Source organism: Buteo buteo, chromosome 16, assembly GCF_964188355.1.
Source record: "Buteo buteo chromosome 16, bButBut1.hap1.1, whole genome shotgun sequence".
NCBI lineage: Eukaryota > Metazoa > Chordata > Aves > Accipitriformes > Accipitridae > Buteo > Buteo buteo.
This window is the reverse complement of record NC_134186.1, coordinates 16,072,699-16,085,387: the sequence shown is the minus strand read 5'-3', so window position 1 is coordinate 16,085,387 and position 12,689 is coordinate 16,072,699. Positions and strand designations below refer to the sequence as shown.

Genomic DNA, 12,689 nt, shown 5'->3' with positions numbered 1-12,689 from the left:
ATTTCAGCCATCGCTCTCCACACCACAGGGGCTTTAACCACTTGGCTTGCTTGATTGCAGCACATATTTCACATTCATGGATAACGTGCGCGATAATATCTATGGTCAAGTCTGTCCCTCGATCATGAGCCCATCTATATGTTGCATCTCTTCCTTGATGGCCTGAGGTGTCATGGGCCCACCAAGCCATAAATAATTCAACCTCATGTTGCCAGTCCAGTTCTGGTTCCATCACCGCTGCACTTGTCCAGTTCCATCATTGCTGCACACTCCTCAGCTTCATCAAAGTTCATACTTCATTAATCTGGGTGCTTTTTACTGTAATACCCTTGATATGGCATACGGCCACCATAGTGATAGTAGCAGAGGATGGTTACAATCCATCGACCTCTGGGTTATAAGACAGAGTATAATTGTACAGGACAGTGAACAATTTTGTTACCTTATCTGTCATTTCACCTCATCTTTCTCTCACCTTATTGTCTATCTCTGTTCATTTCCAACAAAAAACCTCAACGTGCCTCCCTATTGTGCTTTGGCTATACTGATAGAGAGTCGTTTAGTTGAGGTCTGATTTCTGCATTGTAGGCAGTTTCTGCTTCATGCAAAAAATCTCACCTCCTGTGAATTGAATGTTAATTTCAGGATAGTCTCTTAAGAGGGACTTCATCTCCTGTGAATTGAATGTTAATTTCAGGATAGTCTCTTAAGAGGGACTATTTCAAAGAAATGTGGAAAATTCACACCGATATTGCCCAGGATCCTTACCTACTGTTTTGCTTATATCCTAAGACAGTCTCACAGATTGGAAAAGACAGGTTTCTTCTTAGAAACCCAGTCTGTCTTGTTCTCCTGTGAATCATTATATTTCTCAGTTGTTCAAAAGAATACAGCAAATATAACATTGAATCCTAGCACAACAGGATTTCCAGAACTCCTTTCTTATCACTTACTAGTGTTACTGGAATTATATAAAGCTCATGAGTTGCACATCCTCAGAATTATCTGAAATATCTCCATAAAGATAAATGAAATCTTTACATAACCAGTCTGCCACTGAGAGAACCCACATTTTTGTTAGCAGTCAGATCACTCCATTTTTAAGTTACTCCATAAGCAGATGGATGCCATTTAATGCTAGGGATGTATCTGTTTATTAAGGTACCTCTTTTCTGCAAAACCAGAGCATTTTTATCCCAAGTGAGCAATAAACTAAGCAAAAAAAAAAATCTAAAAGCCTCTCACTAAAATATCATCAGCACATCATTATTCAAAATGTAAACAAAAACAAAATTACCAAACCATTAGTCAGCCATATAAACATTAGTACATTTTAGTTGTCCTGAAAAAGACTTAAATTTAACAGTAAGCCACAACTAAGACCCAATTATAATAGCTGATTTAGAGTTTAACAGTCTCATTTTCTTGCACTTTTTTTTTTCCCAAGGCAAACCTTCTCAGTTTGTCCCATAAGGGAACCTTAGCCATGAAGCTAAAATTTCACACTTGTTTTTATTAAGGAACAGGTCTTTAGGCATAATAGTACAGAAACTGTAATAAAAGCTTAACTTTAAAAAAATTGAAAAGGTACAGTTACACTGGTATCAGATTACCACAATTCCTATTAAGTTAACAGACTAAAAATGCTGCTAGATACTACTCTAAAAAATTGAGGTTTTTAATTTATAATGTTATTTTTTACATTTTTTGCATTTTACTCCCCTTCTGTTAGAAATAATTTTTAAACACTGAAACTTAAATTAATCCAGTATTACAGTCATTATATAATATTCTATACATTTAAATACATTAAAATGAAGTTAAAGTGGTAAATATAACATTCTCTCATATTAATGCTCCCTTCTGCTCTTTATCATTGTCAAACAATAACTACAGAAGTTGTAGAAAGCAGGTGTAAGAGCTATGCCTTTCTATTTGATTTTGCACACTCAAGCAGTGCAATATATGTGAATGTGAATTTAAACATCACTATCCTAGTGCTGTTCCGTATAAATAATAATTGAAAATAATTATATTCTACACATATCTATAATTCTGAATCTACCTACCCAGGAGTGGAAGGGCTATATCAGCACATTTCTACATTATTAGATCTGCTGAACTTTTGTGCTCCATCTTCCAGAATATTTTCTTATCAACTCTTCTTCCATTGTATTTCAGTCCTACAAAAGAACGATGGGTGACATCTGAATAACAAGGCTCAGGGAAAACGTTAAAAAGTATCAAAGTGACTGAGGAGCTTAATTGCCATACTCACAAAAAAAATAGTAATGACACATTTTAGCTCTGTAAGGAGGAAATTCATAAAGACAAACTTAGCTAGGAGCAGTTCATCCCCCAAGGACACGGATTCCTCTCAAAGACAGTTCAGAGCTGAAGCCTAACTTTAGAAGCCCTATAGGAACTTTTCATTCACTACAGGGAGAGCATAGGAAAACTACATTCAGAAAACTGAAGGCAGTCACTGCAGGATCTTCCCCAAACTGTTTGAAAGCTTGACTCAGCTGCAGCCAGCAGTCAGATCACCTCAGCTAAAAGTGAGTTCATGGAACCAGACCGACCACCATCACCCACCCCAAGCTGCTTCAGCATAAAGAGAAGTTACTTGCAAGGAACTGAACATCCTTCCTTTATGAGATGTGCCGCCCATCAGCACCTTTACACTGTCTGTAGACCTATGTGTTATGGGACCTATGCGCTATGTTTTCAAAGTTATGTTTACCCCTAATCACTCTTTGCAGAGTGTGGTTTTCTTGCCTTGCAGATGACTACACCTGGCATTGGCAGGCACAGCCTACCTTGTCATTCCTTCCGTCTAGTCCTCAAAATCCAAAAAATTTCCCTGATGGAACACGGAGCTAGACAGGGTGGGTGGGTAGACTTACTGGCTCAAATCCAAAATGTTTAACAGGTGTAGCAACACAAACAATAAAAATTAGAATAAAACCTTGTGATTAGAATAAGCCAAACAAACCACTACAGGTAAGCAGATGCAAAGAAATGCAGCTTAGACCACCGCAAGTTAAAACAAAGTTCAGATTCAAGCCAGTTATTGAGAAGAACTGAAGATCTGGGGCATATTCTGACCACCTATACTGTATATACAAAGCACACAATAAGACTGAGAGAACGAGCACATGTAATTTATGGGTACTGCTGGAGATGAAAAGTCCCATGGCTGAAGTGAGTGCCTTTATGCACATGGACAACATGAATGTACAGACTGACAACCACTCAAAAAAGATCTAATTAAGACACTAACTTGAGTTCTTTTGACTAAACAAGAAAATTGCAATCATTTGTTTTAAATCAATTGTTAAGGAGGTTCTAGTAAGACTACATACACTTACATGCGCTCATACCTGTTTTCACCTTAAGTAGTTTACCTCATTTTAATTTCAAAAATCCTTAAGCACCCAACTTTAACCTTAAACTAGCCAGGTTTAAGCTGCAACATGAATTGGCACACACTGTCTGCACATTTCGGTATGCGCACCTTAGCCTCCTGGCATTAGTTGGACCGTTACAACTTTATCATGGGGATAAAGTCACTATGTAATTGAGGAAGTAAAACAGAAGGGATTTTCATAACATTAAGACGAGAAGACCTGAAGATGTGACTGTGCATCTTCCCATCCAACAAATCTAAGCAAAACCCCCAGAATATTAACATTCGGTGGCAACCCATCCAAACTGAGCTAATTCTGAAGCACACGTCTGTGTGTGAGAAAATACTAACTTGGGGGGTGGTAAGTGAATTTCTGCTTCGTACACGGCACACATGTGGAGGAGATGGGACGGCAGGAAAGACAGTGATGGCAAACGGCCAGAGCAGCTGAAGGGTTAACTGGAGACATTTGGAGCCCCAAACACAGAGGAGTCCGCACAGGTCACAGACTGCCGCTCTCCACACGAGGTGGCAGGGCCGGTAGGCGGGAGGGGAGCCCCCGCGTTACTCCGGTGCGGCGGCGGGAGGGATTTCGGGTCAGGCTGGAGCTGGCGGGACGCGGGCGGTTGCTGAGGTGGACCGAGAAGAGCGGGAGAGGCGCCCCGCCTCCGCCTCCGCCTCCGCCCCGGCCCTCCCCTCACCGCCGGGCCGTGAGGAGAGCGGCGGGAACCTCGCGGCGTCCTCGCGGCTCCGGCCGCTACCCGAGGCGCGCGGCAGGAGGGGGGGCGGGGGGAGCTACCGCCGCCTTCAGGCGACCGTTACCCCACCTGAGGCGCCGGCAGCGGCACGCCCGGGCGGGGACCGCGGCCGCCTCCACGCCGGCGGCTCGCACGTTCGACCGCGGCCAGGGCTCGCCTTCCCTCCTCGGCGGGGATTACCTCAGGCCCCCAGCCAGCCGTCGCCCGGCCGCGCTCACACGCCGGCAGAAGCGCAGCCCCGGAGCCGAGAGCCCCTGGCTCCCCTCGTTACCCCAGCGGCACTTCGCGCCTGACCGGCAGCTGCGCCGCGCCCGACGCCGCACCGAGGCGAACTCCCTCCCGGTGACCGCCTGCCGCCGCCGCCGCCACCGCCGGCCCTCCCGCTCCCCGCCCCGCCTCCGCTGCTGCGCGCGACCGAGGACGCCCAAGCCCCGCCTTCCTTGCCGCGCCACCGCCTCCCTCCGGAGACGGGGCCGGGGACCGGCCCGCGCCCCTGCCAATCAGCGGGCAGAGACGCCCCGCCCCCCCCGCCGCGGAGGCCTGTGGGACGGGCAGTCCCCGCCCGCCCGCTCCGCGCCGCCACCGGCCGGGCGAGAACTACCTGTCCCGGCGCGCCCCGCGGCCGACCCCGGGGCCGTGACCCGCCGCCGGCCGAGGGAGCGGCTCCGGCAGGAAGGCGGCGGAGGGGCCCGGTCACCCAGCCGCGGCGATGAGCTCGGCCAGGGAGTCCCAGGGCCACCACGGCCTCAAGCGAGCGGCCTCCCCCGATGTAAATGGGCGCGGGGCCCGGGGGGAGCGGGGAGGAGGCCGGCCGGGAGGGAGGGAGGCCTCGGCGAGGCCCCGGTGCGGGACGCAGGGAAGGCCGCGGCCTTTCCCGGCCGCCTCCTCCCTCCGCCTTCCTCGCGCTGAGGGCTGTCGGGGGGCAGCGGCCGGCGGAGGCGTCACGGGGACGGGGGGGGGGGGTTGTCTGTGGCGGGGGAGGGGGGCGGCGAGGGGCCGCTCGGGGTCCGCCCCGGCGGGCGCAGTCAGCGTGTGCTCCCGCAGGGCTCCAGCAGCTGGGAGGCGGCGGACCTCGGCAACGAGGAGCGGAAGCAGAAGTTCCTGCGGCTGATGGGCGCCGGGAAGGTGAGGCCGCCCCGGGCACACGGGGACCGGGCGGGAGGATCTACCCCACCCCCCCCCAGCCCGGGAGGCTTTGCGGCCTTTTCTGTTTGCGACGCAGCGAACCCTCCCCGTGAGGAGGCTCGCTGCGGGCCGCAGGGCTCTCCCGGGACAAAGACAACACTGGAAGGCGATTTCGCTTTGGGACTCTCCTTTAAGGACGATTTGGGTTTCACGGCCGCAGCTGTTACGTCAGTAGCGATGTGGTGCAAAACATGGGTCTGAAATCGTTGAGCCTCTGCTCTGCAGCTTCCTCCCACCCCCACACCTCTATACTTTCAGACCAGCTAATAAAATTACTTGTGGAAGCTGCCCAGAGAGTCCTTGTTACAAACTAACCAAGCTGTGCGCTGCTAGGTCTGTAAAGTTCGCTTCCACTGGAAAAAAAAATAAAGGTTCAGAAAAATGGTAGCTGATAGACTAAACCAGCAAAATAGTAAACCTAATTAAATAATGCAGGAAATACTTTTAAAGAGAAAATGCTCTAAAACTATTTCTACTATGCTCTTTGCAAAAAATGCTGCAAAACTAGTAAAACATAATTGTGCTTTTTCCACCTACAAAATATTGGTTTAGTGTTGCAATTCTACTTACCATCAAGAAAAATAATTTCACTGGTACTAGCTTATTTTGCTCAAATACAGTATTTCTGTAAGCTAAAATATCTTACTGTATTAAAGAGGCAAAAGTTAATACCTCCTAGTGGATAGGAATACAATACCCTATTAAAACATCCCACTACCACTAATCTTAACGTCTACTTGGATACTTAATGCTGCTTGCTACGTAATGCCAGTTCTTGCCTATAGGGATCCATTTGCTAATGAGAATGACTGAGCCCATAAATTAATGAGCACTGTGAAGGTCTTACCTGATGCTGTGACCAGTCTAAAAGTGGGATCGTCGTAAGATGCACAGACTGAACTATTGCGTAGTGCCAGAGAAAGAGACCCAAAGGGTAAATTGTCAGAACCTAAATTCACACTTGTCCAGCATTGTGTAGTGTAGTTTTTGTATCAGTGGCAAGAAACAGAATGGAGTAGAACCAGCTTTGGGGTGTGGGAAGAGTAAAGGGTATCTAGCTGTTGGGGTTTCTTTTTTTTCAGAAAATTCAACAAAACAAAGGTGAAACAAGTTCATCAAGAGACAGCAGTTGTTAGCTAGTAAAACTTACAGTCCTGCTACAGTTGGTTGTCAAGGTTTGATAGCAAACCTTTTCCATTCAAGATTTCCAGAATGTTGGCAGAGCTGTCTGCACCCTAAAGCTCCAAAACAAACTGCCTTTTCTTTTAGAAAGAACATACTGGCCGCCTTGTTATCGGAGACCACAGATCAACCTCTCACTTCAGGACAGGTCAGTTTATCCAACAGCTGATACAAAGTTGGAAATCGAACACTTATTTAGGAACATCCCAGTACTTTGAGCTTCATAGATACTGCAGGGAGGGATTTCAGATTTTGTGGCTGAAGTTGAAGACAGGGCAGGCTGTGGAGTTGTAGAAGTTGCTAATTTCTCCTGTTAGATTACTGACAAACAGTTTCTGTGACTGCACTTACTTGCCTTCTAAAGTCCAGGTTCAGCAAAGTACTTGATGGTCAATTAAACTTGTGTACAAATGCCATGGAAATCGGGGCCTATCGGTCCTCAGTCTTATTTTGCTGTCAAAATAAGAAAGTAAAGTTTTATTGCTATTGGTACCTAGCAGTATTATACTTCTTCCTTACTGCCAGGTATGGGTATCCAAACTTCTAAATTGTTGTGCAAGGAGAAGAACAGGGCTGATTTCTCCCCCCACCTGTGATTACCTATTGAACAGAAAGATCTCTGCCTTAAAGCAATGAGGGAGAGGCTGAAAAGATCTGCAAGGTCATCTTGGTAATCAGCAATAATTTAATGTCGTGTAACATGTGACCATAGTAACTTCTTATCATGCTTGCTTAGGTAGTAAGTCAAAGTACATCAAAACCAAGCTGGGCTTGACTGTCTGAGAGAAGCTTTGATAAAGTTGTCTAGAATAGCAACTGTCAAGAGTTCCAGAAAACTTCTTTCCCTGATAATGGTCCACTAGTAATTTTTCAGCTGATGAAAAATTATCTGTGGACCAAAACACCAAAAAGAAGCCTGACGATTAGTTCCAGATTCTGCTGTTAGGTTGCAGAGTGACTGAGAATCACCTCCTTATACCTGAATTTCCTAGAAAGGAGATGATGCTTCCCCTAAGGAGTCATAAAGAATCAGTACTACTTTGTTATTGGCAAAAAGTTAAGATGCTGTTTTTTTCACAAAAAAATCAGAACAGCTGTTTTCTTAACACTTTACTTCCTTGTCCAACATACAGTTACTGTCCTTTTATAATAACATACAGCTCTAACTTCCAAATAAGGAAATATTGATTTGCAATATAAGCTTTTAACTTTACAAAGTTACAAATTAAAAACTAGAGTGTTGTAGGCCTATCGGAGGAGAATTAGAGATTCCTACCTTTTACAAGAACAGAGGATTCTTAACTATATTAGACCATATTTTCTCCCAGTCAAAATGATTCTTTACTTACTTATTCAAACAAGTAAGTAAAGGGCATGTAGAAGTGACTCATAAAAAATTGGTTTTTCTGCTAATTCCTAAAGATGGAAAAATGTAGAGCTGTAGTAACCACTCCTGATAATTCAGGATGCTTGAAATAGTTTCAGATACAGCTCTATAAACAAGAGTGATAGTATTGTCCCGACTTCTGCTCCTATATAATAATCATGGTTTAATCATAGTAATCACATGTTACATAGCGAAGGTCAGAAAATTTCTCTTTTCTGTGATGTGTTGCAGTATTGGCAGGAAGCACAGGGAAGTCATACTGGTTACATTTACCTTGTTTAGTGGAACATATGCCATGCATAGTACAACTCTCTGAATGCATCGGGTCTTAGGAATTTAACAACCCATCTTTGTATCAAAGCACTTTTGCTTGCACCCTTGATACCATTGCTTATAAGTCTGGTGGTTTGTATGCAGCAACACTCAGTCCAGTAGTTTAAGATGTCTAAATTTAAACTTTTTCATGTATATATTGATAAACTTTGAAAATGTGACTTCATGTAATTTGATGTCTTTGTTAATTTGAATGAACCATAACCAAAGTACACTGGACAATGCAGGGGAAGAAGACAAGAAAATGAATGAAGAATTGGAGTCTCAGTACCAACAAAGCATGGACAGCACCATGTCTGGACGAAACCGGCGCCATTGTGGACTTGGTTTCAGTGAGGTAGTAAGAAGTTGTTTATTTCCATAATGATTTGGCTTTCGCTTCGCTAAGACAAGACGATACATAGTTTAAAAATCCAATCACCACAACCAGTGGCAAACTTCCGCAGTTTGGGTTAAAGGACAAACTTAGTGCAGGCACTTGACCCCTATTTGCGTACACTGTGGTGGCCATTTAGATGCCTGGAAATGATTGATGCTTCTCATTGTTCTGAAAAGTGATATGACATGCTTAACACTCCATAGCAATCAAGACTGATTAGGACAGAAAGTGACAAATATATTAAATCAGGGTATTGCCAAGGAATACATAAGAAGGCAGGATAACCATCTGAATTGTTGCTGAGAGCTAATTAATGTTAGCTTCTGGTTGCGGTGGGGCACATACCTCTCTATGGTCCTGAAAAGTAAGTGACTATAGAGGAGACAGACAAGGAAAATTTGCTGTACAGAGTCCTCCAGTGAGCTGACACCTGACTAGTCTTGTGCTTGCAAGGAATTCCATAGGAATGAGCAGGAAGAGGAGTGCAACAGAAACCAAGAGAATCAGGTTATTAGGAACATGTCTTCATCTGCCAATTGAAAGGTGCAGTAATTAATTTTTTGCTAACTTTTACCAGCAATTACTGCATAAAAACATAGCTGATGGTTCCAGAACGAGTAAAACCACCTGTGCAGTATTGGGAATCCTTAATATTACAGCCGTGGAGGCTTTGCTCTTTAGGACCACGAAAAAAAAGGCCATTTTGGGATTGTTCTTGTTAGCATTATCATTGGATTACTTCAGCATTCCACTAAACTAACATCTAGTTTCATTATGTTTCACTCAATGACAAATACTCAAGTGTCATTACGTACTGTGTACACCAAAGAAAGGAATTACTAAACTGATGTGATCTGAAACTTTTCAAACTCACTTAATGGTGTCTTTAGGATTTCTGCTGTAACTAAATAAGAATATGGCTGATGAAACCATGGATGTCACGGTTGGCATGGTTAACCAGTTCAGTGGAGTTGCTTTCCATCTAATAATTTGTACATTAAAGACCTGTGTTTAGCAACATAGCCCATTTTAGTACTAAAATGAAAGGAGCCATTAAGCAAGACTTTCTCACTGGGAAATTTTAAAAGCTGAAGTGGAGTTGCCAAGAAATAATGGTTTATCTGTCTCATAATCTGAACTTTTAGTTTCAGGAAAGCGAAGAACAAGAGGAGGCAGCTGGACACTCCTCTGAAGAGAGTTCAGAGGACTCCGAAAGTGGCTCTGAGTCAGAGCAAGAGGAGTCTGCAGAGGAGCTACAAGCTGCTGAAAAGCATGATGAAGCTGAGGTTCCAGAAAACAAAAAAGAAGCAAAAAGCAACTATAAAATGATGTTTGTTAAAGCCAGTGGTTCATAACTGCAGATGTAACAGCTTTGTATTTAAAGTACAGTAAGCCTTATTGTTACAGTGCAAAGTGGAGGACTGCTACAGCACAAATCTTTGTATTATGATTTTAAAAAGACCCTGTTAGATGACAAATAGTAGTATTTGCTTTCTGTTGCCATGGATAACATTTTTATGGGCACAGTGGTATTACTGGTTTTTGTAAAGTGTATAAAATACTGGATGGAGAAATAAATTCTTTTTGTTCCTGCCCAATCTCTACAATGTCATCTAAACTGTGTCTCCCCTTATTCCACGCCAGATAAGGAAACTTCATGTTAGTGGTTTCTTTAGTTAGTACCCCAGTCTTGAATTTCTAACTCTTAAGATTACATGTGAATTACTGGATGTTGCATTAGTTGTAAAATACCAATATCGGCACTATTCTGTGATGTACTAGAGCTTTAAACAATGATTTTGTCTATAGATGCTAGCGTTGACAGGGCTAAGAGAAGTCACTCACTTTTGTGACAGAATTAATCACTGTATCCATCTGAAGTCCTACAGCAGTTGCATGGGAGAAGGTGTTTTAGAAACGTGTAATACAACAGGCGGCTTTAATTGCTTCTCTGGCTTTATAATGAGGGCAGATAAGTTGTAGATCTTTATACCTTTCAGTAGAAAAAAAGTGACTTTTGAATTACTGGCTCCTGGTTATAGCACTGAGCTGTTATTAAAAATAACTCCTCCCGAAGAAACCAGTTTACTTGGAAAGAGAAAATATACTTTGATAATGAAATGGTTATACAAATTGTTTAGCTTTTTTAAATATAGAATACAGAGTTAAGTATGCAACCCCTTCTTCGTTTTCTCCCCGTACACGCATCACTTGGAGGTCTAAAAGTCAATTATCACAAAAAGGTTGTACCTCTCGCGTAAAGTTGATACGCTTAAAGAGTCAGGAGTTCCAGTAACTCCTTCCAGCAAGAATTAAGCACATCCATTCCTCTGTATTCCGGTAGTTAATAAAATATCAGAATGTTTTAGACTTTGTTTTCCTCTTAGTACATCAGACAGATAACTGCCTCTCCTTGCTGGGAGAACAGAACATCTGATCTGTACCTCTAGTACAGCCTCATTCTGCCACAACAGTGTTTCAGGAAACACTCCAGATGCTTGTGGGGAATCTTCCATTTCTGTATACAATTTATGACTTGCAGACAACATTTGCAAGCCAGCTGGCTTACATGAAAGCAGCGGTATGTACTATCACTGTATAGGTTTGCTGAACGTAAACATTGCAGCATCAGTTACTAGGGGAGGACTTGGAATAAGTTACATTATCGAAAAAATAAAAGTAATATTGTAAATAAAAACTGAGTGTATATTTTGATTAATCGTTTTACTAGATTTGCATTTAATACAAAATTTTTCAAAAAGTCATTCAGTTTTAAGAACAATGTTAGAGCAGCCAGTAACGGTCAGTGATTTGTACTTCATGTGTATGGATTTTTTGTTTTCCCAATACTGCAAGCTTCTAATACATAGACAAAAATTAAAGTTGTTTGCACATTGTGAAGACAGACAACCTCACTGTGACTTAGGAAAGTGCCCTATCTCTGGGAAGGTCAAATGATTAACTTCCCTTTTTCCTGTTTAGACACTCAAGCTACACTTAAACCAGTGTGTCACTGTTAAATTCTTTTAGATGTGGCTGCTGGCTGTTTATTGCTTTGAGTGCAATTACAAAATCAAGGTGTAGGCTGCAAAATGCTGCATATGTGCTGACCTCTTTGTCTTCTCTGTCCCAGCACCGGAGCTAGCGCTGCTCCCACAACCTCTCCTTCCGCAGGTGCTTGGCATCCACACACCTTGCCCGTCAGCGCACATCTGAAGAGAGAGTCACTTTCCGAAGGCGACAGAATCCGTTGCTGTAGACCCGCCCTGCCAGGCAGAGGGCCCTGCTGCTTTCCCACTAGCCTCAAAGGAAGGGCACAGGAAAAACCTCACCTGAGGGCTTTTCTCCGCGGTGCTACCAACTTGGAAAGACCCAGGAAAAGCAGATCCAGCTGGCAGGCCCTGCATGGGTCTCTGCCGACAGAACAGGCTGCCACAATGAGCACCGTCAGGGGCCTCTACTGCTCAGCTCTGCCCTGAATTGATTACATCCTCCCGCCTTGTGAAACAGATTTGGCCATCAGTTCCAAATGTAAATAAATAGACCACACAAGGATAAAAAATAAACTGAAATTAAACTGGTCTAGTAAAAGCTCTGACCAGAAAAAAAAAAAAAAAAGCAAAACACTACTTCCATTCCCCAAAAGTATGACATCTAATATTGTGAACATCTGATAACATTTGGTATAACTCATTTATGATGCTGACCTAAGACTCATCTGCTCAAAATAGGAAGGGTTCTACACAATCGCATCTGTTTCTGTGTAACATTTATAAACATACTGAGAACTTGCAGATTCATCTATAAAGCAGCCTGGCCAAGAAGCTTCTCCGTATATGCTGAGAAAGGCTGATTTAGTTCACTGTAGATTGTGCAGTAAATGTTTTCATTCAGAAGTCAGGTTTAGCGACATTTGGTATAATAGCATCAGCAGTAGTGGCATGGATAGTAACAGAATGGGTTTAGCTCTTATTGGAGACAGAGAACACAGAAAAAAATCAAGGTTGGTGTCTTGGTTGATTCTAGTCAGTTCTTTGCTTTTTCAGGTTGGTATGG

At 43.6% G+C, this 12,689-nt stretch overlaps 1 protein-coding gene across 1 annotated transcript; it reads left to right on the top strand.

Annotated features, from left to right (window-relative positions):
- Nucleotides 1–4,782: 4,782 nt before the first annotated feature.
- C16H11orf58 (chromosome 16 C11orf58 homolog) lies at nucleotides 4,783–10,245 on the top strand. Its single transcript, XM_075048003.1, has 5 exons — nucleotides 4,783–4,936; nucleotides 5,212–5,292; nucleotides 6,622–6,682; nucleotides 8,482–8,591; nucleotides 9,779–10,245. The coding sequence occupies exons 1-5, from the start codon at nucleotides 4,877–4,879 to the stop codon at nucleotides 9,986–9,988; spliced, it is 522 nt and encodes a 173-aa protein (XP_074904104.1). The 5' UTR covers nucleotides 4,783–4,876; the 3' UTR covers nucleotides 9,989–10,245.
- Nucleotides 10,246–12,689: the final 2,444 nt, after the last annotated feature.

Excerpts from the sequence above, each read along its gene's own strand:
- C16H11orf58 (XM_075048003.1), top strand. The coding sequence starts at position 4,877 with ATGAGCTCGGCCAGGGAGTCCCAGGGCCACCACGGCCTCAAGCGAGCG. Across the intron at positions 6,683-8,481 it reads AACCTCTCACTTCAGGACAG|GGGAAGAAGACAAGAAAATG; the intron begins GTCAGTTTATCC and ends TGGACAATGCAG. Across the intron at positions 8,592-9,778 it reads GTGGACTTGGTTTCAGTGAG|TTTCAGGAAAGCGAAGAACA; the intron begins GTAGTAAGAAGT and ends CTGAACTTTTAG.